Raw genomic sequence first — 25,859 nt, 5'->3', positions numbered from 1 at the left:
TCCCAGGGATGGGGGAGCCTGGTGGGCTGCCATCTATGGGGTCGCACAAAGTCAGGCACAACTGAAGCGACTTAGCAGCAGCAGCAGTCTACTGCCTGAGTCTTTCTAGCATTGAACTTTCTAGGTAGCCAGTGCAGATTTATACAGATTTTAAATCTTCCTCCAGTTCTTGAGTTAAATGATCACTTCCTCACAGGCAGAGAAGTTCTTTTGTACAATGTGCTCTACCTCTCAGCAACTATAGCATGAATAAAGCAGTAATAATACACTTTAAGAGTCAGACACGACTTAGCAACTGGAACAACAGTAACAACAATACACTTTAAATGAGGAAGCAATGATAATTTCCTCCAGATTACCCTTTCAACATATCACTCGCATGCTCAAATACCTTTAATAATTCCCCTCTGCCTGATAATCTTTCCAACCCTTTATCAGGTATTCAAGAAAAAAATACCTCCAAAATGAGTTATCAACAAGTTATCAACCAAGCTTATCTGGTTGAAACTCTGTAACAACCAGTCTAGATTTTTCTATCCCATGAACATGCCATACCTAAGTGTGTGCCTTTGCCTGTTTTCCCGTTCCTGGAATGTCTCCCCCACTCTTTGCTATTTATTTGAATCCTATTCATTCTTCCAAAGTGCAGTTCAATGATAGCCTGCATAGAGTTTTCTCCAGTCATTTCAACCCATGTTAAATGCTCACTCATAAGTGTCTAAGCACTGTAAGTCTAAAATATATTCATTCTGGCCCTTACTTTTAATGTCAGCCAAAATAGCTTTATTAAAAATTTTGTCTTATCGCTCTAAAATAATTTTTTAAAAGATTTTTTGATGTGGACCATTTAAAAATCTTTAATTTTTTTTTTTTACAAGATTGCTTCTATTTTATGTCTTGGTTTTCTGGCCCCAGGCATGTGGGATCTCAGCTCCCTGACCAGGGACTGAACCCACCCCTCTGCACTGGAAGGCAAAGTCTTTACCACTGGACCACCAGGGAAGCCCCCAGAATAATTTTTAAGAGTGGCGAAGGAAGAGGCTGTGCTCTGTGCCTCTTCTGGATTACACTGGCATCTTACAGTAGTGAGTAGATATACTTGCTTAAAATGAATGAAAATTAGCAAACTTAGGATAACGCACTTTTATCACCAGACCAACCTGACTTTACAGCATGAGAGAAATAATAAAGAAAAAAAAAAGAGATTATTGAATTAAGTAGGGAAAGCAATCTTATGGGATAGGAAAAAGGGCTTTCAAATCCAGGGGGACTAGGTTTTATAAATGGTTTCTATGGTAGGGACAGAGCACAGAGCAAGTAGCTGGTTAAAAGAAAAAAAAGGGGGGGCATAAGGGTAAATAAAAGTGAATATTTTGTTTAAAAGGTGAGAAAGAGACAGGAGGTATGCACCTAGGGAGAAAGTCTGGACTTAGGAAAGGTAAGCAAGACTGCAGGATGGGAAAGAAAAGGAAAGAGTTCTGTACATGCTTTATGTGTGTGTAAAAGTTGCTCAGTCAAGTCTGACTCTTGCGACACCATGGACTGTAGCCTGCCAGGCTCCTCTGTCCATGGGATTTTCCAGGAAAGAATGCTAGAGTGGGTTGCCATGCCCTCCTCCAGGGGATCTTCCAGACCCAGCAATTGAACCTGGGTCGCCTGCATTGCAGACAGATTCTTTACCATCTGAGCCACCAAGGAAGACCTGTGTATGCTTTAGGGTTTATTTAAATGCTGCTCTCCAGAAAATTAAACTTTCAAATTCATCCTGGATGCTGAAATTCAAATACAAAATATAAAAATATATAACCTAAGGAGTCTTGCCTTTTATTTACAGAAGAGTAAATACAATTAGAATGACACGCTTGTAGAGTTTATTTACGATACAGGGCCCCACATACAAAAGGCACTCAAATATGGAAGGAAAACCAGCTAGGCTCCACAACTGGAATCCCCAGAACTGTGCATATATGCATACCATGGCCTCTGGTGATATAGATTATCAATATACGTAACTAATAAACATGTATTTCTTACCTTTGTCTTCTCCCTGCTCACCGATAACCCATACTTCTTTTCCTGAAGTCTGTGCCTTCAAGACATGTGTAATAATATATTGTAATCTCTGTGAATCCAGATTGCACCCAATTCCAATCACTCGGTTTGCAGGAAATGCACTCAGTTTCCAAGTCACATAGGTCATGATTTCCACTAAATATTACATGCAAGGTGAAAATATAAATTATTTTTTAAAATATACTTCTAGCCTAGTTCCTAAACAAGATATTTTAATAAAGTATATCAAAACCTGTATATATTCTTCTTAGGTCTTAAATGCACTATGTGGCATTATTTATTTTTATTATATACTATATAAATTTATTTTAATTAACAATTAACAACAGCTAACCAGTATTTGGCATCATTTTACATAACTTTGTATTAAATATAAATTTTTAACAGTGGAAAACAGATCATGTCTTCGAGCAGTTAAGGATGAAAGAGGAAAACTGGGTATAGAAAACCAGAAGATAATTTTTTTTCATTGATCAAGTTCTCTTTTACATCTAGCTTAAGGTGAATTTCTACCTTGAAATTAAAATACTGATTCACACACCACCACCATGTAGTACAGCATTATCAACAAAAACACAACCATTTTTTTATTCTGTGCCAAAAAGATGTCAGGAATTTAAAACCAATGTCTTTCTATCAATTACTGTAAGAAAACAAGTGAAATGCCTATCATACTCCTCTATTGGGAACATTAAAAAAAAAAATCTGTTCACCCATTTGAGTCCAGTACCATCTAATCCTTTGAAAAAATTTCTCAAGTAATTTGAGAAACAATTAAAAATAAAAAATGTTGAAAAGTCATTCCGGCGTGCTCACTAACATCTTATGACACTTCAGAGTTAACAAAAGATCCTTCCTATAAGATATTGCATCTTTCTCTTGGGCGTTTTTAACTGTTTTCTCACTGACAAAGGCATGGCTAACAGCCTGGAACATATTAAAAGTAGTACTGCATAAAAAATTGTAAGTTGCAACCTTCTAGTTAACGCCAGTCAGCAGTAGTAACTGGCTGACAGGATGTGAAAAGTACTGCCTTGTTCATCACAAGAGCAAGTTAACTGAATACTCTAGCTGTCCCTTTATAACCCTGTTTTATGACTTTTATCAGAAATGGCAATTCTACTGAGGCACTGGTCCATCATATTCATTTAGAATAAAACCTTATACCTGGTTGAGATGCAACAAGCAGGATGCCATGCTGACTATAATGTCCCAGAGCTGGGACAAGAGCTCTGAACATGTCCACATTGCTCTGCACCACATCGAGGTAGGACTGAGAACTACCCAGAGAGTTGACTGTGAAGATCACCACCTTGGAATGAGCAGAGGCAGACAAATCTAATGAATAAAAAGAAACAGTCTGAGCTCAAGATAAAGGTTTTAACCAAGTTCTTGTTCATGATGATCAGGTTTTTCTTTTCTACAACTACACAGCTTTTAGCAGTTGCCTCCAGATCAACCCTGGCTCCGTAGGAAGGATTCAAAATGCTGAGGTCTGCTCCAGAAAGAGAATTAGAAGCAACAGCATATCCCAAGGGAGGAAAGAGCCGAAAAGATAAAATAAATTACAGGATCCAGACTTTACAAGCAGGGAGGGATTTGGGTTTTTATAATTCACAAAAATATATGCTATAGGCAGAATGCACCTATAATCACTTACATCACTGATTTTTAAACTCTAAGTTTAGGAGTCCTACAGTTCCTTGAAAGTGACTCAGAGACCATGTAGGAATAGTAAAAAGTATAAAGATGGCTGGCAGGCACAGCTTCATGCTATTTACTTTGACCTCTGCAAGCGGTGCAGTGCTGCTTGCATCTGCTTTATTTATTAAGGATTCTACTCCAAAGAGGAAAAAAATTATTTGAAAATCTTTAAATAGTGTTGGCTCATTTTCTATTTTTCCTTACGCTGAAGCCCAGTATCTTGGTTTTAGGTTCAAGTGAAAGAGGAGAGTGAAAAAGTTGGCTTAAAGCTCAACATTCAGAAAACAAAGATCATGGCATCTGGTCCCATCATTTCATGGGAAATAGATGGGGAAACAGTGGAAAGAGTGTCAGACTTCATTTTTGGGGCTCCAAAATCACTGCAGATGGTAATTGCAGCCATGAAATTAAAAGACGCTTACTCCTTGGAAGGAAAGTTATGACCAACCTAAATAGCATATTCAAAAGCAGAGACATTACTTTGCCAACAAAGGTCCGTCTAGTCAAGGCTATGGTTTTTCCAGTGGTCATGTATGGATGTGAGAGTTGGACGGTGAAGAAAGCTGAGTGCTGAAAATTAATGCTTTTGAACTGTGGTGCTGGAGAAGACTTGAGAGTCCCTTGGACTCCAAGGAGATCCAACCAGTCCATTCTAAAGGAGATCAGTCCTGGGTGTTCACTGGAAGGACTGATGTTGAAGCTGAAATTCCAATACTTTGGCCAACTTATGTGAAGTGTTGACTCATTGGAAAAGACCCTGATGCTGGGAAGGATTGTAGGCAGGAGGAGAAGGGGACGACAAAAGATGAGATGGTTGGATGACATCACCGACTCAATGGTCATGGGTTGGGGTAGACTCCGGGAGTAGATGATGGACAGGGAGGCCTGGGGTGCTGCGATTCATGGGGTCACAAAGAGTCGGACACGACTGAACGACTGAACTGAACTGAACTGAATGGGACTTACATATAAGCAACTGTTATGACGTAGGAAAAGCTGTTCAGAATTCATGCCTCTGATCCTTAAGCACACTTAAGCTATTTCACAACTGCATTTCTCTCTATTACATAGTATGTCTTGCAGTAAACTGAGACTGAAGTCGCTCAGTCGTGTCCAACTCTTTGCGACCCCATGGACTGTAGCCTACCAGGCTCCTCTGTCCATGGGCTTTCCCAGCCAAGTGTACTGGAGTGGGTTGCCATTTCCTTCTCCAGGGGATCTTCTCGACCCAGGGATCAAACCCAGGTCTCCCGCATTGCAGGCAGCGCTTTACTGTCTGAGCCACCATGGAAGCATTGTCTTGCAGTAAGTACATGCCAAAACACTGGCCAGAATTATCAGCATCAGTAACAGCAGAAAAATAATAAAGTAACAGATATACCAGTTCAGTCAACACGTATAAATCTTTATTAGCATCCTAGTGGGACAATGAGTAGATTCCAGGGTTTACAGTCAAGCCTCTTAAGGCCATTTTTCTAAACAAGTTGCAGAAGGGAACCTGTGTGCAATGTGTCTGTGAGATGCATTATCCAATTTTAGTTCATGTTCTGACACAATTGTGGGGGTAGAGATCCAAAAAACTGACGTCCTAGATTTTAATTATGTTTCTTCATGAGTACTCTTAATTCCTATGTTCTAATGCTCAGATGAAAAACCTGGTGATGAGTCTAAATCTCAGTACTGGAAGACATTAGAAGTGAAAGGTATATAGTTAACACTTCCATACCACTTCTATGTGCCAGGTACTGTTCTAAGACCTTGACATGTACGTACTCGTTTAATGTAGTCCACAACACACTGTGGGGTCCATATCATCCCCATTTTACAGATGAGTCTGAGGCGTAGAGAAGTTTAGTAACTTGCTCAAAGTTATAGAGCTAGTAAATAGCAGAGTCAGAATTCAAGCCCAGGCAATCTGGCTTCAGAGTGCTGATAAACATTATGCTATATTTAGAAACTCAGTCCTATACTCTCATAAAATGGAAGGAAATTGATATCTGGAAGGACGAGGGAGCTTGTCCATATTATTAAACATCAGCGAATGGTTGAACTATGATCCTACAACCAAGACAGGCCCCAACCTATCTTGCCAAGATTTTTCTTTTCTTTAATCTTCCTCCTGTAGCTTCCTCTACTTCGAATGATGAAAATGCCTTCACCCTCAAGGATGACTTAGAAGTAAACAGAGCAGTACCAAGTGCAAGAAAGGCTTCCTGCTTCAAAGCCTTTTACTCTCTCCATAGGCCTGGGGTGGACACCAGGCTTCTGTAAGTTTAAAAAACACACAGGTGATTCTCACACAATTGATCAACCTATAACCCGCTGACTATTGAGCAAATTTTACTTTGCTCTGTATGTCAGCAACAACTTATAATATTCAACTACTGAACATTTTCTTCTCCAGGCACAGACATACTCATACACACATTTTGCTCATGTATGCAGAGACTATTTATTTCTGGAGTGAATCATAAGAAATTGGTAACAAACTTATTTGAAATGCCAGCTCAGCTGCTTACTGTGTGACAAATCCACAATCTCTCTGAGCAAACTATAAAATAAACTAAGAGCAGTAATGGGATATGAATACATGTAAATTAGCTAGAATATATTGCTGATTCCCTGATAAAACATGGCATCTATAATTATTATTAAGGGATAAGAGACCAACAAAATAGTGTCTTCAGCCAGGAAATGACATAATCAAAATAATATCATAGGATAATTATTCTATTAGCTCTGTTTAATATAAAATAAATCAGCAAGAAGGAAATAGGAACCTTCTTATACTGCTGGTGAGAGTATAAATTAGTACAACTCAAAAATACATATTTTGAAAAACACCTTTTGTGAATTCCCTGGCAGACCAGTGGTTAGGACTCTGTGCTTCCACTGCAGAGGGTAAGCACTGAACCCCTGGTCTGGGAACTAATTTCCTGCATGCCTCAAGGCACAGCCAAAATTAAAGAAACATTTTACTTAACATAAATAGAAACAACTTTTGACCCAGTAATCCTAGTTTATCCTACTGGGTAGAGAAATACATAGAGATTTTTACATTACAGTGTTCTCTGTAGCATTATCTGTAATCACCAAAAAACAAACAAACACACAAAAAAATTAAATGTCTATACGAATAGGAGATACTCATCCGATGGAGTATTATTAAGAAGCTGTTCAAGAAATACAGGTATTTAGATCTTTATGTGCTGTTAATAATGATCTTCAAAATGATAATATAAATTCATCAATAACTTAAAACACAGAATTGCCATATGATCTGGCAATTCCACTTCTGGGGACATCCCTACAGGAACTGAAAACAGGTGTTCAAACAAATACTTGTACATACATGTTCATAGCAGGACTACTCACAAGAGCAAAAAGATGCAACCCAAATGTATAGCAACTGATAAACAGATAAATAAAACGTGGCATATCCACACCACAGAATATTATTCAGCCATAACAGGAGGGGTGCACTGATACCCACTACAATATGGATGAACCCTGAAAACACTACACTGAGTGAAGAAAGCCAGGCACAAAGGCCACATGCTCTGTAATTCCACTCATATGAAACATCCAGAGAAGGCAGATTCACAGAACAGACCAGTGACTGCCAGGGCCTTGGGGAGAGTGGTAAATAGGGGAGTGACTGCTTAAGGTACGGAGGGTTTCCTTCGGGGCTAGGAAAAATGTTCTGGAACTAGATAGTGGTGATGGTTGCACAACACTGTGAAAGTGCTGACTCACTAATGTAAATTTACGCATATTTATTTTAGCACAATAGAAAACAAAAAAAAGGGATAAAAGTGCAAAAAACAAGTGCAGAACCAGTTTCCCCAATATGACTCCTAAAGCAATTACTCTTTTAACAGTTCCCTCAGTATTTCTCCAGATTTAGTCTATGCACACACTGTTTGTCTACGTATATATAGTATGGCCATTTGCAGGGTCATATACACACATGTATATCCTTCTCCAAAGTATTTTAGCAGCTATTTAAAAACTCCAAACGGAGCAAAGTACAACTCTAGGATGATCATCAATGCCTGTCGTGATGGGGCATTAGTAAAATGTCAAAATGAGCTTCAGTTCAGTTCAGTCGCTCAGTCGTGTCCGACTCTTTGCGACCCCATGAATTGCAGCACGCGAGGCCTCCCTGTCCATCACCAACTCCCGGAGTTCACTCAGACTCATGTCCATCGAGTCAGTGATGCCATCCAGCCATCTCATCCTCTGTCGTCCCCTTCTCCTCCTGCCCCCAATCCCTCCCAGCATCAGAGTCTTTTCCAATGAGTCAACTCTTCACATGAGGTGGCCAAAGTACTGGAGTTTCAGCTTTAGCATCAGTCCTTCCAAAGAATGATCCTTCCCAGGACTGATCTCCTTTAGAATGGACTGGTTGGATCTCCCTGCAGTCCAAGGGACTCTCAAGTCTTCTCCAACACCACAGTTCAAAAGCATCAATTCTTCGGCGCTCACCTTTCTTCACCATCCAACTCTCACATCCATACATGACCACTAGAAAAACCATAGCCTTGACTAGACGGACCTTTGTTGGCAAAGTAATGTCTCTGCTTTTCAATATGCTATCTAGGTTGGTCATAACTTTCTTTCCAAGGAGTAAGCGTCTTCTAATTTCATGGCTGCAGTCACCATCTGCAGCTTACTTTACAATAATTATTAATGTGCTTTTCCATATTATAGAACATATCTGAGATGTTACTAACATTAAATCACTTCATATAATAGTAATTAAATTGTTATCAGGACTATGCAATTAAAATTAACAGGGGGAACATGAAAGTTACCCCAAAATAGTATTCATTCATTCAAAACTCCTTACCTGGTGGCCAGCAAACCCTATAAATCTACCCCAAGGATTGTAGTCTTTCAATTATCTGAAACAATTGTTACTGATGGTTAATGAGACACACAGGAAGAAACAATTTCCTCAGGTCCTAAATGGCCTCACAATCTCTAGGGTCCATGTACTAAGCAGTCTTTCCTGGAGAGATTTGGAAGGGTTACGAGGTCCATTAAGAACTTCAGTACCTGGAAACTGGTAGGCACAAGAGAATACTCAGCTCCCCAAAGGATCCTACCAAAGGATCATAAGCCAACTATTGTACTCTTTCCAGAGAAGGAAAATAAATCCATTGTATCTTACAGGGATCAAGAGACGCCACAACTACTATATCCCATGTTTATAACCTACAGGTACAATTTCAACTTTTCTGATCCACTGTGGTTCTTAGTACATTGAGGCTTGTGAAATCATATGTCTCATTATTTCACTTAGAAAATATGGTTAAGAATACTGGAGACCTGAGTAAGGAAAGGCAAAGGAAAGCTAAGCAACTATAACATATTACCACCTGACTGACTCTAGCTATAACCTGGTTTCTGAGACTAAACATTCTCTAGTTCAATGGTCTTCTAATTTTTTTGATCATGTATCCCCGGTAATAAAGTAATTTTAGCTCCCAATCATATTTATATTCACCTACATATATATGTGTCTATACTAATATATTACATACATTGTTAAATAGATGCAAATCTTTTGGATTAAAAAGAGGAAATAAAAGTTACTTTTTAACATTTTAAATTTCATTTGTTAATGATATAAATTCTCTTTTTGTTCCTGTTAAAATTCACTTTAACAATTATTTTTAGTGAAATAATGTGAATTCAATTTAAAAAAAGTTTTATTAATTCAAAAGATTTGCATCTATTTAACAATGTATATAATATATATAGGGTTTGGTGCTTGCCACCAAGTAAGGAGTTGCTATATATAGCACTTTGCTATATACCAAGAGGTATATATTAATTCCCATTTTACAGATAATAAGATTGAACTTTGAGAGGTTACATCATCTGGCAAATGGCAGAACTAGTATACAAACCCCAATCTGTCTAACTCTAAAAACAGTGTTGTTAACCAATATATTATGAAAAAAGAAGAGTTTAGAGGAAATGATGTATACCAAGGTGAGTCAGATACCAAGAACAAATCCTTCCAACCAATATGAATGTTATCTGCTTATCTCTTATTAACATCATTAGTTGTGATCTCTCTACTTCATTTATATGAATCTTAGTTTCCCAATATGTAAACTGAGGGACTTGGACTAGGTGATCTTTAAGATGCTTTCAGTATTTAAATTCTAGGACTCCAGGCAGAACACAGAGAATTTTTAGGGCAGTGAAGTACTGTTTGATACTATAAAGGTAAATACATGTTTGATTTGTCCACATTCATAGAATACTCAGACAAGAGTGAATCCTAATGTAAATAAACTATGGACTTTAGATGATAATGATGTGTCCAGGGAGGTCTGTCAACTGTACTACTCAAGGAGGGGACGTTGACAATCCAGAGCCTATGCATGTACAGGGCAGGAGGTATACAGAAAACCTCGGTACCTTCTGCCCAACAGCACCCTGAACCTCAAACTGCCCTAAAAAATACAATCTACAGAAAAACTGACTCAAATACAGAGGCAAACAAGGCACAAATCTTTGAAGCAGAATAGCCAGACCTTTGCTGATTTCCACATTAGGCAGGTTGAAGATGTCAAGGTCCATCATCCCTCCTTTAGTCCCTTCTGAGAAGTCTAAAAGGACCACTTTGTCTGCAATGCCCTGGACAGTGCAAAAAGAAAAAGCACAGTATTACACTGAACATGCGCATTTACTCAGCTGAAATTTATTCAGAGATGACAGCTAAAGAACATGTTTGTGTGTGGGGGTGTCTGCTCAGGTCCTCAGTTGTGTCCAGCTCTTTGTGACGCCATGACTGTAGCCCACCAGGCTTCTCTGTTCGTGGAATTTTTCAGGTAAGAATACTGGAGCAAGTTGCCGTTTCCTACTCTAGGGGATCTTCCCGACCTACATCTGTTGCATCTCCTGCACTGGCAGGTGGATTCTTTGCCACTGCACCACCGGGGAAGCCCAAAGAACACACATAGGCCTTATGTACTCTCTTATGAAGGAAGTAACACAACAGCAATAAAAGGGATATGCAAGCAAGAAAACAGTATCATACACTTGAATGATGTGATCCTTTGGCTTAACTAAAAACTGTGTTCTAACAGGGTTTAAATAGAAAGTCTCAAATTGCAGCTATCTTTTGATGGGATAATGAGTAATAAGGATGACATGGTGCACTCAATATGTTTGCTGTTGTTTTTGAGTTTGTTTCTGTTTTGTCATAACTTCCAATCTAAAGAATCTAGAGTGATTTTTTGATCTATTTTAGCACCATTGGTCATTTAGCCTTTGGTTATTTTAGCACCATTTGGTCATTTCAAGCATGAAAGTCAACATTAACGCCAAGTTTCTCTAAAGAAAACGAAAGAGTTAATAGACATAGAGCTAAAACAGAACCAATTATCATGCAGTTCTCTCTCCCAGAGATCTCATGGGAAATACTCCACACGCCAGGAGACAGCTCCCTGGGTGCCACGGTGGGTTGACTGTTTACGACGGCATAGAAACTTCTGAGAGTCAATTTACCTTTGTGAGAGTCCTTTTTCCAAAAAGTAAAGGATCTGAGCATCTCTCCTAACTTAGAGCTTCTCAGTGCCTTTATGGTCCCTTTATGAGGGCACCATTTAAAACATCAGTGAAGCACACTGATCATGAGGGATACTTTTAAACTGCAGATCTGGAATAGGGCCTGAGATTAGGCATTTCTAATAAGATCTCAGATGACGCCAATGCCACACATTGGGTAGTAAGGATCTAGGATACAGGATCTATAAACAGAATACCCAGCCTCAAACCCTGGCTCCTTTTATTAACAGTATGATTTGGGGCAAATTGGGTAACCTCCCTATGCCCTGGTTTCTCCATTTGTCAAACAATAGTAATGATAGTACCTGAGCAAATTTGGAAAACTCAGCAGTGGCCACAGGACTGGAAAAGGTCAGTTTTCATTCCAATCCCAAAGCAACGCAATGCCAAAGAATGCTCAAACTACCGCCCAATTGCACTCATCTCACACGCTAGTAAAGTAATGCTCAAAATCCTCCAAGCCAGGCTTCAGCAATATGTGAAGCGTGAACTCCCTGATGTTCAAGCTGGTTTTAGAAAAGGGAGAGGAACCAGAGATCAAATTGCCAACATCTGCTGGATCATGGAAAAAGCAAGAGAGTTCCAGAAAAACATCTATTTCTGCTTTATTGACTATGCCAAAGCCTTTGACTGTGTGGATCACAATCAACTGTGGAAACTTCTGAAAGAGATGGGAATACCAGACCACCTGACCTGCCTCTTGAGAAACCTATATGCTGGTCAGGATGCCACAGTTAGAACTGGACATGGAACAACAGACTGGTTCCAAATAGGAAAAGGAGTACGTCAAGGCTGTATATTGTCACCCTGCTTATTTAACTTATATGCAGAGTATATCATGAGAAATGCTGGGCTAGAAGAAGCACAGCTGGAATCAAGATTGCTGGGAGAAATGTCAAGAACCTCAGATATGCAGATGACACCACCCTTATGGCAGAAAGGGAAGAGGAAAAAAAAGCCTCTTGATGAAAGTGGAAGAGGAGAGTGAAAAAGTTGGCTTAAAGCTCAACATTCAGAAAAAGAAGATCATGGCATCTGGTCCCATCACTTCATGGGAAATAGATGCGGAAACAGTGGAAACAGTGTCAGCCTTTATTTTGGGGGGCTCCAAAATCACTGCAGATGGTGATTGCAGCCATGAAATTAAAAGACGCTTACTCCTTGGAAGAAAAGTTATGACCAACCTAGATAGCATATTCAAAAGCAGAGACATTACTTTGCCAACAAAGGTCCGTCTAGTCAAGGCTATGGTTTTTCTAGTGGTCATGTATGGATGTGAGAGTTGGACTGTGAAGAAGGCTGAGTGCCCAAGAATGGATGCTTTTGAACTGTGGTGTTGGAGAAGACTCTTGAGAGTCCCTTGGACTGCAAGGAGATCCAACCAGTCCATTCTGAAGGAGATCAGCCCTGGGATTTCTTTGGAAGGAATGATGCTAAAGCTGAAACTCCAGTACTTTGGCCACCTCATGTGAAGAGTTGACTCATTGGAAAAGACTCTGATGCTGGGAGGGATTGGGGGCAAGAGGAGAAGGGGACGACAGAGGATGAGATGGCTGGATGGCATCACCGACTCGATGGACGTGAGTGTGAGAGAACTCTGGGAGTGGTGATGGACAGGGAGGCCTGGCGTGCTATGATTCATGGGGTCGCAAAGAGTCGGACATGAATGAGCGACTGAACTGAACTGAACTGAGCTGAAGCCATAAGGTTGTTGTAAAAATGAATCAAGTGTTTAGATGAGTGCCTGGTACCTAGCAAACATTTAGCAAAGGTTAGTTATTGCTGTAACCATCATTATAACTACTGCCATTATTATGACTACTACTGTACTAGTTGAATATTGTTGCACTATTTGAATACTGTACCTCATATCAAAATATTAGTAACTTTTTTTCCTTTTGTTTTGCTTTTTTTGGGTCACATGGGCATGTGGGTCTTTGTTCCCCAACCAAGGATCAAACTTATACCTCTGCATTGGAAGTGCAGAGTCTTAACCACTGGAATGCCAGGGAATTCCTCAGAATATTAATGTTTAAAAGGAAAAACAGAAATAAACTTTCTATCTAGACAGTTCACAGACAAATACTGATAGTGAGATTTCTAACTGTTAAGGGGCCTTCTTGTGCTGTGCTGTGCTGCGCTGAGTAGCTCAGTCGTGTCCAATTCTTTGCAATCCCATGGATTGCAGGCCACCAGGCTCCTCTGTCCATGGGGATTCTCCAGGCAAGAATACTGGAGTGGGTTGCCATGCCCTCCTCCAGGGGATCTTCCCAACCCAGGGATCGGACCCAGGTCTCTCGCATTGCAGATGGATTCTTTACCATCTGAGCCACCAGGTAAGCCCAAGAATAGGGTAGCCTATCCCTTCTCCAGGGGATCTTCCTGACCCAGGAATTGAACCAGGGTCTCCTGCACTGCAGGAGGATTCTTTATCAGCTGAGGTACGAGAGAAGCCCACTTACTGCACTTACCAAAAGCAAGTAAAATCGATAAAACTCAGTACTGTTGGGGATGCCAAAATGAGGTTGACGTGTACATTATTAGCAGCATAAATTACTTCTGCCTGTCTGAAGAGCAATCTAGCAATATATAGTAAGTGCCACAGAAACTACTCATGCCTTCTGACTCAGAGTACTAGTTCTGAGATTCTGTACATCTAAAAGAAAATTCAGACAAGAAAATAAGCAACTTCTAAGGCAATGTTTATAGAAATACTCTATTTAGTAACAAAAGATCTGCAAACATTTCAAATTCCAATTAAGAAGAAGAGTGCATTCAGACAAGAGGATGGAGGAAATGAAACTACAATGTGCCACAAGTTAACATATATTATCCTGAACAGTCAGCTTTTAAAAGCTTCTAGCTCCCTGGATACAATTTCACTCTTTGCTTAAGTAGAACCTACCTCCAAGACTTAAGTGAATCTTAAATAGAAAGAGACGAATTTACATGTCAACCAATCAAATTTTAATAGAACAGAAACTCAAATACCAGCTACCAAACAAATATATCAAGGGAGAGCCAGTCTATCTGGGGCTACATTGCTCAAATGACACAGACACGCTACTACCACAACACTGGGGACACTGGGCTGGGGAGGGTCTTTTCAACTTCCGTGGAGGGAGATTTAAGCCTTTCTAAAAATAATTTATATAGAAAAGATCCAGTAAAAAAGGACTGATGAAAAAATAGACAAATCTCAGACCACTGTAAAATATCAAATCAGGAACTATGATCCTAAAAGAAAGTGGAGTAATTACACAAGAAAAGGCAATTTAAAAAAATGTTAACTTTAGAAAGAGCTAAATTAAGTATTATATTAAATGAGAGTTTAATTAAAGCAGCATGACTCAGAAAACACAAAAGAATTTGTGACTAAGTCAGATGAGTGTCAACCTGAGGTTCCCTTGGATTAGTGATGAGCCCATTGTTCAAACCAGGTTTTCCAAGCCTAGTCCATGTCTAACTACTAATTATGAAACAACATGACTAATGAGAGCTTTCAGCCATTTTTTTGTCAACTTACTAAATATATTTTAAGGCAAAATGAGGTTTTCCCACGTGACAAAATGACGTCATTATTTCTTGTGTGTTAAAACAGAAACTGCCTAAAAGTGTAGCAATATGACGTGTATTTATAACCACTATGCTTACGTACTTTGGCTGAAATTGCTAACGTGCAGGCAATTCCCAGTTCTCCACCTCCAACCACAGTAATTTTATTGACTGTTTTATTCTCACGATTTGCCCAGTTCTTTGAATTTATGTCTGAGACACCTAAAAAGAAAAGCAGATTATCATAATTTAAAAATAATATCAAAAGTCTTTTTAGCATTAAAAAAAACCCAAACTTTAATAACTTGAAAAGTTATTTAATAACAGAAAAGATGGTACTAGGCACTCCATATAGGCATTCAAAAATACTTTTGAACAAATGAAATGCAAGGAAGACAGAAATCTCATATTAAATATTTTATTAGAGGCTCCGCTGGTGGGCTGCCGTCTATGGGGTCGCACAGAATCAGACACGACTGAAGTGACTTAGCAGTAGAGGCTACCACTTTAAAAAGAAAATGTCTTTCTAAGCTTTAAAAAAATAGGATTTCCATAATTTTGAAAAACATTGTGACTCTTACTGCTCTAATCTACAATGAAAAAAATGTTTAAAACTTACTAAATTGTTGCAAGAATGGTTATTTTCCTTTGTCCTCAATGAAAAACAATGAGAATCACAGATTCTCTAGTCCAATAGAGGCAAAAAGCTACATACAAATATAATGAAAGAGGTTTGGGATCATTAAGACATATCAAATGGTATTCAACAAAACAAATTATCTTATCTGTCAGGATAACAGTAATCTTTTACATTTTAAGAAACCATATTCATTGGAACTATATGGTAATACCCTATGATAAATATATAGGAATTTTTGATCCAACACAATTATGTATATACACAAGCATGTATTTATTTATAGAACTCAAGTAGCAGAGAATAAAGGATATTCGTGAGAAACTAAACTCATAAGCTATTATTAACAAAAATACAAACCTTCAGTGATTTTTGCAATATAGGCTAGCAAGTCTATCTGCCGTGCCTCGTCAGATGATGACAGAGAATACAGGGGAAGTTCCTCTTGAAATTTGGCAATCATTTCTTTAATTAATCCAACAATGATAGATTTAGGCTACAGAATACACAAAGGGAAAAGTTATGCAGAAATTTTGCTAAGGAATACTACCTTATTAATCTATACATTGTTAGAGTTAGCCAAAAGAATACTGCATAATGCTCTCATTTTTTGAAAACCCATACAAACCCATACAAAAATTACATAGTATTTTTAACTGAAAAACTTAATTCTTTTAATTAAAAGATACAGGGAGAAGTACTAAAAATACATCTCCAAAAAGTGCAACAACAGCAGAAATGTGTTTACTAGCAGAGTATCTTTATGTGGGAATAGTCTTGTCTAACTGCCTTTAAAAATTTTTTTTTATTTTTAAATAACTGCAGATTTACAGAAAAGCTGGCAAAAAAAAAAGTACAAAGAATTTTCATATGTTCTTCACTCAGATTGCTCAAATTTTAACATTTTATCACATGTACTTTCTCAGTGCCTTTTCCTCTATTTTCTGAACCAACTGAGAATAAACTGAAGATATGATACCCTTTCACCCCAAATACTTTAGCATATATTTCCTGAAAGAAAAAACAAAACACTGTCCTATACAGCCACTATCAAATAAAAAAATTAATGCTCATAAAATATTTATCTAATCCATTACTGCTTATTTGAACTGGTAAAACAACCTTAATGAAATGCACTTAACCTCTCTGAGCTTCAGTATTATTAGCAATATAATGTGAATAATAAATTCCAATAAATATGAGAAACAAACGAGCTAATGCATGCAAATTATGTTGTGAGTGTAAAATACATGTTTATTATTATTATAAGGAATACTTAAAATGGTTTGCTCATTTTAAAAATTGCTTAATTCTTCAATCTGAGTTTCACTATATAATATGTGAAGTTGTCAAGTGTAAGAAAATTTGGGGAGATGGTCATTGTGGCAAATTGGAAAGAGTACATGTACAGTCACTCAAATTTATATTAAGAACATAACAAAACAAAGCAAAACAAAACCTCTTTGTTGTTCAAACAAAATTCTGTAGGCCTAATGCTGCACACTGACTCTCTTGGGGAAAATGTCTGCAATCCTTAGCCTAAGTGACCTCCAGAGTCCTTCTAGCTCCAAAACACTATATAATCATAGTAATACTATACAATTTCAACTGCATGTGGGACTTACTGCAGTACTTTTTAAATCATAACTCATACTTTTTGAAGTGAAATATAGCTGATTTACAGTGTGGTGTTGGTTTCAGGTATACAGCAGAGTGAATCAGATATAGATATATAGACACACAGATTATAGACATAAGTATATCTATCTATCTAGTCTCTTCCAGATTCCTTTCATTATAGCTTACTACAAGATAGTGAAATATAGGGCCCTCCTAGTGGCTCAGTGGTAAAGAATCTGCCGGCCAATGCAGGAGACACAGGTTCCATCCCTGATCCGTTAAGACCCCGCATGCCATGGAGCAACTGAGCACATGTGTCACAGCTACTGAGCCTGCGCTCTAGAGCCTGGGGGCTGCAACTGCTGACCACACGACACAACTCCTGAAGTCCGTGCGCTCTCGAGCCTGTGCTGAGCACCAGGAGAAGATGCCACAAGGACAAGCTCGTGGCCTGCAGCTAGACAGCAGCCACTGTATTAACGAAGACCCAGCACAGCCAAAAATGAATAAATAAATAAACATTTTAAAAAGGATATTGAATATAATTCTCTGTGCTATCCCGTAGATCTTTTTAATCTATTTTATTCATGTATTTTTACTTTTTGGCCACACGGCGCTACATGTGGGATCTTCATTCGCTGACCCACGTACCCTGCTTTGGAAGTGCAGAGTCTTAACCACTGGACCACTTGGGAAGTCTCTACATATTTTATATATAGTAGTGTGTATCTGTTCATCCCAAACCCCTAATTTATCCCTCCACTCCCCCTAAATGTAATTCTTCTAAGTAGGGCCATTTAAATAACGTATCTTCTTTTAAGACTAGTTCTGGCTTATAATAAAGAGGTTCAGAAAGTGAAATCAATACTGTCTGCAAGCAAGCACAACCTTGACTAGATTTTGGGACTACCTCTGAGTATTTATTAAACAAACTATGAAAAGAGATGCCAAAGTAAACCACAAAGAGGAAATAGGAAAGATAAGTTCACACAACAGGACACAGCATAGATGTAAAAAAAAAAAAAAAAAAGAAAAGTTTTTTGTTTAACAGAGTAAAAATGGATGGAGATAGACAATTCAAAAATGAAGAAATATACATGATAAATAAATACATGATAAGATTTCTATTTCTCAAGTAACCAAAAAACTAAGCATTAAGGTTAAAGGCATCAATTTTGTCCTCCCAACTAAGAAATTTTTATCATGCCCTAGGGAAAACCACTAGACCACTCAGATATGACCTAAATCAAATCCCTTATGATTATACAGTGGAAGTGACAAATAGATTCACGGGATTAGATCTGATAGACAGAGTGCCTGAAGAACTATGGATGGAGGTTCATAACACTGCACAGGAGGCAGTCATCAAGACCATCCACAAGAAAAAGAAACGCAAAAAGGCAAAATGGTTCTCTGGGGAGGCCTTACAAATAGCTGAGAAAAGAAGAGAAGTGAAAGGCAAAGAAGAAAAGAAAAGATATAAGCATCTGAATGCTGAGTTCCAAAGAATAGCAAGGAGAGATAAGAAAGCTTTCCTCAGCAATCAATGCAAAGAAATAAAGGAAAACAATAGAATGGGAAAGACTAGAGATAAAAAAGACTATCTCTTCAAGAAAATCAAAGATAATGAGAATATTTCATGCAAAGATGGGAACAATAAAGGACAGAAATGGTATAGACCTAACAGAAGCAGAAGATATTAAGAAGAAGTGGCAAGAACACACAGAACTGTACAAAAAAGATCTTCATTGACCCACAATACCACGATGGTGTGATCACTCACCTAGAGCCAGCCAGCCAACCTGGAATGCAAAGTCAAGGGGGCCTTAGGAAGCATCACTATGAACAAAGCTAGTGGAGGTGATGCAATGCCAGTTGAGCTATTTCAAATCCTGAAAGATGATGCTGTGAAAGTACTGCACTCAATATGCCAGCAAATTTGGAAAACTCAGCAGTGGCCACAGGACTGGAAAAGGTCAGTTTTCATTCCAATTCCAAAGAAAGGCAATGCCAGAGAATGCTCAAACTACCACAAAACTGCACTCATCTCACACACTAGTAAAGTAATGTTCAAAATTCTCCAAGCCAGGCTTCAACAGTACATAAAATGAGAACTTCCAGACGTTCAGGCTAGATTTAGAAAAGGCAGAGGAACCAGGGATCAGGTTGCCAACATCCACTGGATCATTGAAAAAGCAAGAGAGTTCTGGGAAAACATCTACTTCTGCTTTACTGACTATGCCAAAGCCTTTGATTGTGTGGATCAAAACAAACTGAAAAATTCTGAAAGAGATGGGAATACCAGACCACCTTACCTACCTCCAGAGAAGTCCGAATGCAGGTCAAGAAGCAAGTTAGAACTGGACATGGAAAAACAGACTGGTTCCAAATTAAGGCGGTATATTGTCACCCTGCTTATTTAACTTATATGCAGAGTACATCATGAGATATGCCAGGCTGGATGAAGCACAATCTGGAACCAAGATTACTGGGAGAAATATCAATAACCTCAGATATGCAGATGACACCACCCTTACGGCAGACAGTGAAGAACTAAAGAGCCTCCTGATGAATGTAAAAGAGGAGAGTGAAAATGCTGGCCTAAAACTCAACATTCAGAAAACCGAGATCACGCCATCCAGTCCCATCACTTCATGGCAAATAGATGAGGAAACAATGGAAACAGTGAGAGACTTTATTTTGGGGGGCTCCAAAATCACTCTAGATGGTGACTGAAGCCAAGAAATTAAAAGACGCTTTGCTGCTTGAAAGAAAAGCTATAACCAACCTAGACAGCATATTAAAAACCAGAGACATTACTTTGCCAACAAAGGTCCATCTAGTCAAGGCTATGGTTTTTCCAGGAGTCATGTATGGATGTGAGAGTTGGACCATAAAGGAAGCTGAGTGCCAAGAATTGATGTTTTTGAACTGTGGTATTGGAGAAGACTCATGAGAGTCCCTTGGACTGCAAGGAGATCCAAGTCCATCCTAAAGGAAATCAGTCCTGAATATTCATTGGAAGGACTGATGTTGAAGCTGAAACTCCAATACCTTGGCCATCTGATGTAAAGAACTGACTCATTGGAAAAAACCCTAATGCTGGGAAAGACTGAAGGCAGGAGGAGAAGGGGTAGATAGAGGATAAGATGATTTGGATGGCATCACCAATTCGATGGACATGAGTTTGAGCAAGCTCCAGGAGTTTGTGATAGGGAAGCCTGGCATGCTGCAGTCCATGGGGTCGCAAAGAGGCAGACACAACTGAGTGACTGAACTGAACTGAACTCATCACATTTAACTGGTAATTTTATTATTTAAATCACCAAGCAATGCAAATAATCTACAAGTTCATCAAGTAAACTCCCCATCTAAACTCCACTACTGACAATTTGGTGTGCATCTTTTCCTTTCTTTTTTTCTCTTCTCTTTAGAAGTTTTCTTTATGTGAAAAATATAGAAAACCATAAAACAAAGTGAAATGCATCCACAGTTGCATATCCTTTTACAGTACATATATAAAATAAGAAATGATAATTCTAACACCACCTCTATACTTTAACCTCACTCCTCTCGGACATCCCTGTCCTACAACTTTCTCAGTATATACAAATATATTATAAATTCTTTTCATAAAAGTTTTACTTATAAAAATCAGAGCATATTCTATATCCATAATAAATAATAAAAATAATAAATGAACCATAGGGATAAGCCAAAGCTTGTTTTGTTTTAAAGATAATACCTTCTTTTATAGCACCCGTTACAGCAAGGGTGCTATAAACCAGATACCCTCCTTCACTGATTTCTATTAATGGCAGAATCACAAGACTCTGTCTACTTCTTGGAAGCCAATTTGGGAAAATATAAGAATAGCCTTCAAAACATTTTAAAACTGTGATCCAATAATTACATTCCTAGAGATTTATCATTAGAAAATTACTAAAGATTTATAAGATGTATAAACATTTTATATTTACAAATATTTATATTTAAGGATGTTCATCATTAAATTTCTAACAAAGTAATTTACAAATATATCATGCAATATCCTAATGCTGGATCATCCAGCAACCATTTAAAAACCATGTGTTTTGAAAATACTGTCTAATATGGAAAAATGCAATATAATGATAGATGAAATATACAGAATGCATAATCTGAGGGTTTCTTTTTGTTTTGTGTTTTAAACCTGGGCCATATTTTTTTATATTTTTACATTTATCAATTTATTTGGCTGTGTCCCATGGCACACAGGATTAGTGCCCTGAAACTGTGCTCCCTGCAGTGGAAGCTTGGACTCTTATCCAGCAAAGTCCTTGTGAGGGCTTATAAGCTATATAAACTAGTTTCATGCATCATCAGGGTGAATTTTTAAAACTTAACACTCAGTTAAAACAAGGCATGTAATAGAAGATCATATACAATATGATTAAATTTACATAAAGGTTAAAAACAGGCAAAGCTACAAATAAACACACCTATTACACAAGAATCTTTACTGGGGAGGAACTAGGAAATAATGCCTCAATATTTTGCTAGTAGCTCTTCATTTGCTGTATCAAACAGCAAACAAGTGTAAAAGACAGGGAGTAAACAATGGTTGGCTCCCAGGCCTGGAGAGAGCAGATTCAAGCAGGCTGCTGTCACCAGGGTTCTGGGACTTGGGTGACCTCTGGGAAGTTCAATTTCAAATTATGTTTAAAGACCATAAGAAGAATATCATTGAAAGAAAATTCAGTAACGTATTTGTACCATCAGTATCAAAGGTAAACATTCAGAAAAATAAAAATTTTCAAAAGAAAATCCAAATTGATCTTACATGGCTCCAGTTTTGGAGATAGGGCAGGTATATTCTGCCTTGAGCATCCACATGCTTTCCAACTAAGATTCCCATATTTGCAGTTGGTTTTAAGAAGCAAATGGGGGGAGCAAAAGGGTGAGAATCCAAAATCCACAAACGAATAGGTATGTTATATGTATTACCTATTTGAGACAAAACAAACACATCTTCAAACAATAATGAAAAGCACATATGTTATATTTATGGTACAGCTAAGTGGCATTTTAAGATACAAGTCTAGTCAAAGGTATAGGTAAAGGGTTTATGTAAACTGAGGCCTATTTCCCTATATTCATCCACATTCACATTGGAAATATGTTTCCATTAAAGCACCAGCATAACATTTGAGGAAAATTAATCAAGACAATGGCCAGCTTATTCAATTCAATTCAGTAAATATTTATAGGACCTACTGTACTAGAAGTATGGGATACAACTTTTTCTCTATGTAACATTCTTTGCTCCACCCAAGTTATTTGTCTACAAGTCTATTTCCCCTTTAACACTATAAACATCTAGAGGCGATTATATATTATTCATTCCCATGTTCCCTACTACAGTGCCTAACATATCGGATGCTCAGTAGAAGTTTCTTATATAAATAACGAATGAATGAATGAAAGATGAATTTGAGACTAGCCCTCAAGGTGCTCATTAATTAAAGATACCGTAATATACAAGCTGGGTTAGATACACAGAACTCAGAGCTGAAAATAACCTTAACAGTCACCTCATTCAGTGGATCTTAAATTTTAGTACACTGAGATAGGGACCCAAGTGAAAGCTCTTCCATGTACATGTACCATGTAACGTGCTATATAACCATGTATATCATGCCTCATTTCAGTTCAGTTCAGTCGCTCAGTCATGTCCAACTCTTTGCAACCCCATGGACTGCAGGACGCCAGGCCTCCCTGTCCATCCCCAACTCCCGGAGCTTACTCAAACTCATGTCCATCGAGTCAGTGATGCCATCCAACCATCTCATCCTCTGTCGTCCCCTTCTCCTCCTGTCTTCAATCTCTGCCAGTATCAGCGTCTTTTCTAGTGAGTCAGTTCTTCGCGTCAGGTGTGAGGGCCAAAATCTGATTGCTTTGGTTTAGAGGAAGCCCAAAGCTAAAGCCAGGTGCAAAAACTAACCTTAAACCAGAAATCTGATCAATCACCTTAACCCTCCCATTGGATCTCCCGATATTCGCTCCTGCTTTCACAGTCTTACTGCATATGGTTTTCAGTGTATTTCAAACATGGCTGCTCAGGAGCAAGAATGCACAGGTTCAAATCCTAGTTCCACAAGTTACTAGCTATAGGATTTTAGGCAAGTTACTTAACTTCTCTGTGCCTCAATTCCTTCCTCTGCAAAAAAGAGTAATAAAAGCTCCCACTTCACAGGACTGTTGTAAGGATAAAATCAGTTAAGGTACATAAAATGCTTAGAATAGTACATGACATGGTAAGTACCATGTTGTGCTCAGTTGCTAAGTCATGCCTGACTCTGCAACCACATGGACTACAGTCCACCAGGCTTTTCTGTCCATGGGATCCCAGGTAAGAATACTGAAGTGGGTTACCATTTCCTTCTCCAGGAGATCCTCCCAACCCAGAGATTAAACCCGCAATTCCTGCATTGGCAGGAGGATTCTTTACCACCAAGCCACCTGGGAAGCATAGTAAGTACCATGATGGTTTGGCAATTTTAAAAATTATCTTCAAACCCATTTTGGAAATAAGCAAGGTATAAATAAAAAGTTTTCTCCTCTACTGAAGAAATCTTTTCTCACTAAGGAAATCCTATATTTTTTTCATCTTGCTTCCTTCTCCTCTAAGCACAATGATACTCAGCTCTGCCTGTGTATTAGAAACTCTTTAGGAACTCTGAAATATACCAATACCCAGTCCTTGCCCCCCAAGTTTATGATTCAATGGGACCAGGTCTGGACAACATTTTTTAAAAGCTTCCCATGTAATTCTAAAGGACTGAAAGGCAGTACATAATAGAAATGTCCTGGGATGATTTTTATTATTTTATATCAGCAATTCTCAGAACCATATTCCTCTTCTAACTTTATTGAAGTATTTAAAATTTTTGTTGTTATTTGGGTATAACTGACATATAACATATTTGTTTCAGGTATACAACATAATGATTCAATATTTCTATATACTGCAAAATAGTCCCCACAATAAGTCTGGTTACACCAGACACCATACACAGTATCTAAGTACTTACAGTATGGGAACAGACATAGCTGTTGGTCCAAACTTAACTTTATGATTATAAAGTCATGTGATCACAGCACCAAAAAATGACTAACAAATACTGAGACACATCGTCACATTCCTCCAGAATTCACTCTAACATTATATACTCTAGACCAGTATATAATGACCAGCATTTTTCAAATGCTGGTCACAATCAATAGCTCATGAAATTAATTCAGTGGACTGCAAACAATAAAATTTTTAAATGGAATCAAACAGAAAAATACAATGGCAAGTAGTATGGAATTTCAGTTATATACATATATAACTATGCATATGCAAGTATTTCTTATTGTGGGTCACAATCAAACACTTAAAAGCCACTCTTTAGGCCATGCAATTTTTTTGTTTTGGAGTGGTAGTCCCAATCTCAGTGGAGCCATTTTCTAATGTTAATCACTACCCTTTAAAGAAAAGGAAACTAATGTCTACTGAAGTTATCTTCCTGGTTGATCAAGGTTCTGCTGTCTCCATCAATGGCCCTCCCCAGCTGCATTTATGCATTTTAATATCACACTCATGACAAAGCACGTGTGAGCCTGATTCCCATGGCATCTGGTCCCATCACTTCATGGCAAATAGATGGGGAAACAGTGGAAACAGTGACAGACTTTATTATTTGGGGCTCCAAAATCACTGCAGATGGTGACTGCAGCCACGAAATTAAAAGACACTTGCTCCTTGTAAGAAAAGTTATGACCAACCTAGACAGCATATTAAAAAGCAAAGACATTACTTTGCCAACAAAGGTCCGTCTAGTCAAAGTTATGGTTTTTCCAGTAGTCATGTATGGATGTGAGAGTTGTACTATAAAGAAAGCTGAGCACTGAAGAATTGATGCTTTTGAACTGTGGTGTTGGATAAGATTCTTGAGAGTCCCTTGGTCTGCAAGGAGATCCAACCAGTCCATCCTAAAAGAAATGAGTCCTGAATATTCACTGGAAGGACTGATGCTGAAGCTGAACCTCCAATACTTTGGCCACCTGACGTGAAGAGCTGATTCATTTGAAAAGATCCTGATGCTGGGAAAGATTGAAGGCAGGAGGAGAAGGCGACGACAGGGGATGAGATGGTTAGATGGCATCACCGACTCAATGAACGTAAGTTTTAGTAAACTCTGGGAGTTGGCGATGGACAGGGAGGCCTGGCATGCTGCAGTCCATGGGGTTGCAGAGCCGGACATGACTTAGTGACTGAAATGAACTTGTAAGATTTCACTACTGGTATTCTCTCTGCCCTTCTTCCTTCTTTTTCATTCCTTTTTGTCAGCAAATGCCCTGCCTCCTAGCCTGCCCATTTACTTTCAGTAATTCATTACCCAAGATTCAGAACTCCTGGTAAAGTCCTTGGGTTTAAAGTAATTATATCATAAGAAAATAATTTGAGCTAGCTGTATTAAAAAGTTCAGATGGGTGTGATACACATCTCTAAAGAATGGGTGAATGAAGAAAAAGTGTATCACCACCTTGACACAATCTGGAGGGATAAGAAATAATCCAAAAAATTTCTGCAGGTATATATTAGGAAATATCAACAGAAGATTCACCTGCAGATTAGGACTGGGTAATGGGAGGT

General features: G+C 38.3%; 1 protein-coding gene across 1 annotated transcript in view; it reads right to left on the bottom strand.

Annotated features, from left to right (window-relative positions):
- The window catches only part of UEVLD (UEV and lactate/malate dehyrogenase domains), a 54,997-nt gene that overhangs the window by 12,364 nt on the left and 16,774 nt on the right, over nt 1-25,859 (bottom strand). Inside the window, exons 4-9 of the mRNA XM_052662184.1 lie at nt 22,002-22,165; nt 15,920-16,055; nt 15,026-15,144; nt 10,332-10,434; nt 3,241-3,411; nt 2,035-2,208 (exon numbers count right to left, since the gene is read on the bottom strand). Of these exons, the coding sequence (XP_052518144.1) occupies nt 2,035-2,208; nt 3,241-3,411; nt 10,332-10,434; nt 15,026-15,144; nt 15,920-16,055; nt 22,002-22,165 (867 nt within the window). The remainder of the gene's footprint in view (nt 1-2,034; nt 2,209-3,240; nt 3,412-10,331; nt 10,435-15,025; nt 15,145-15,919; nt 16,056-22,001; nt 22,166-25,859) is intronic.

The sequence above is a fragment of the Budorcas taxicolor genome, chromosome 25 (genome assembly GCF_023091745.1).
Source record: "Budorcas taxicolor isolate Tak-1 chromosome 25, Takin1.1, whole genome shotgun sequence".
Classification (NCBI taxonomy): Eukaryota; Metazoa; Chordata; class Mammalia; order Artiodactyla; family Bovidae; genus Budorcas; species Budorcas taxicolor.
The sequence above is the reverse complement of the archived record's forward strand: the minus strand, read 5'-3'. Positions and strand labels throughout refer to the sequence as shown.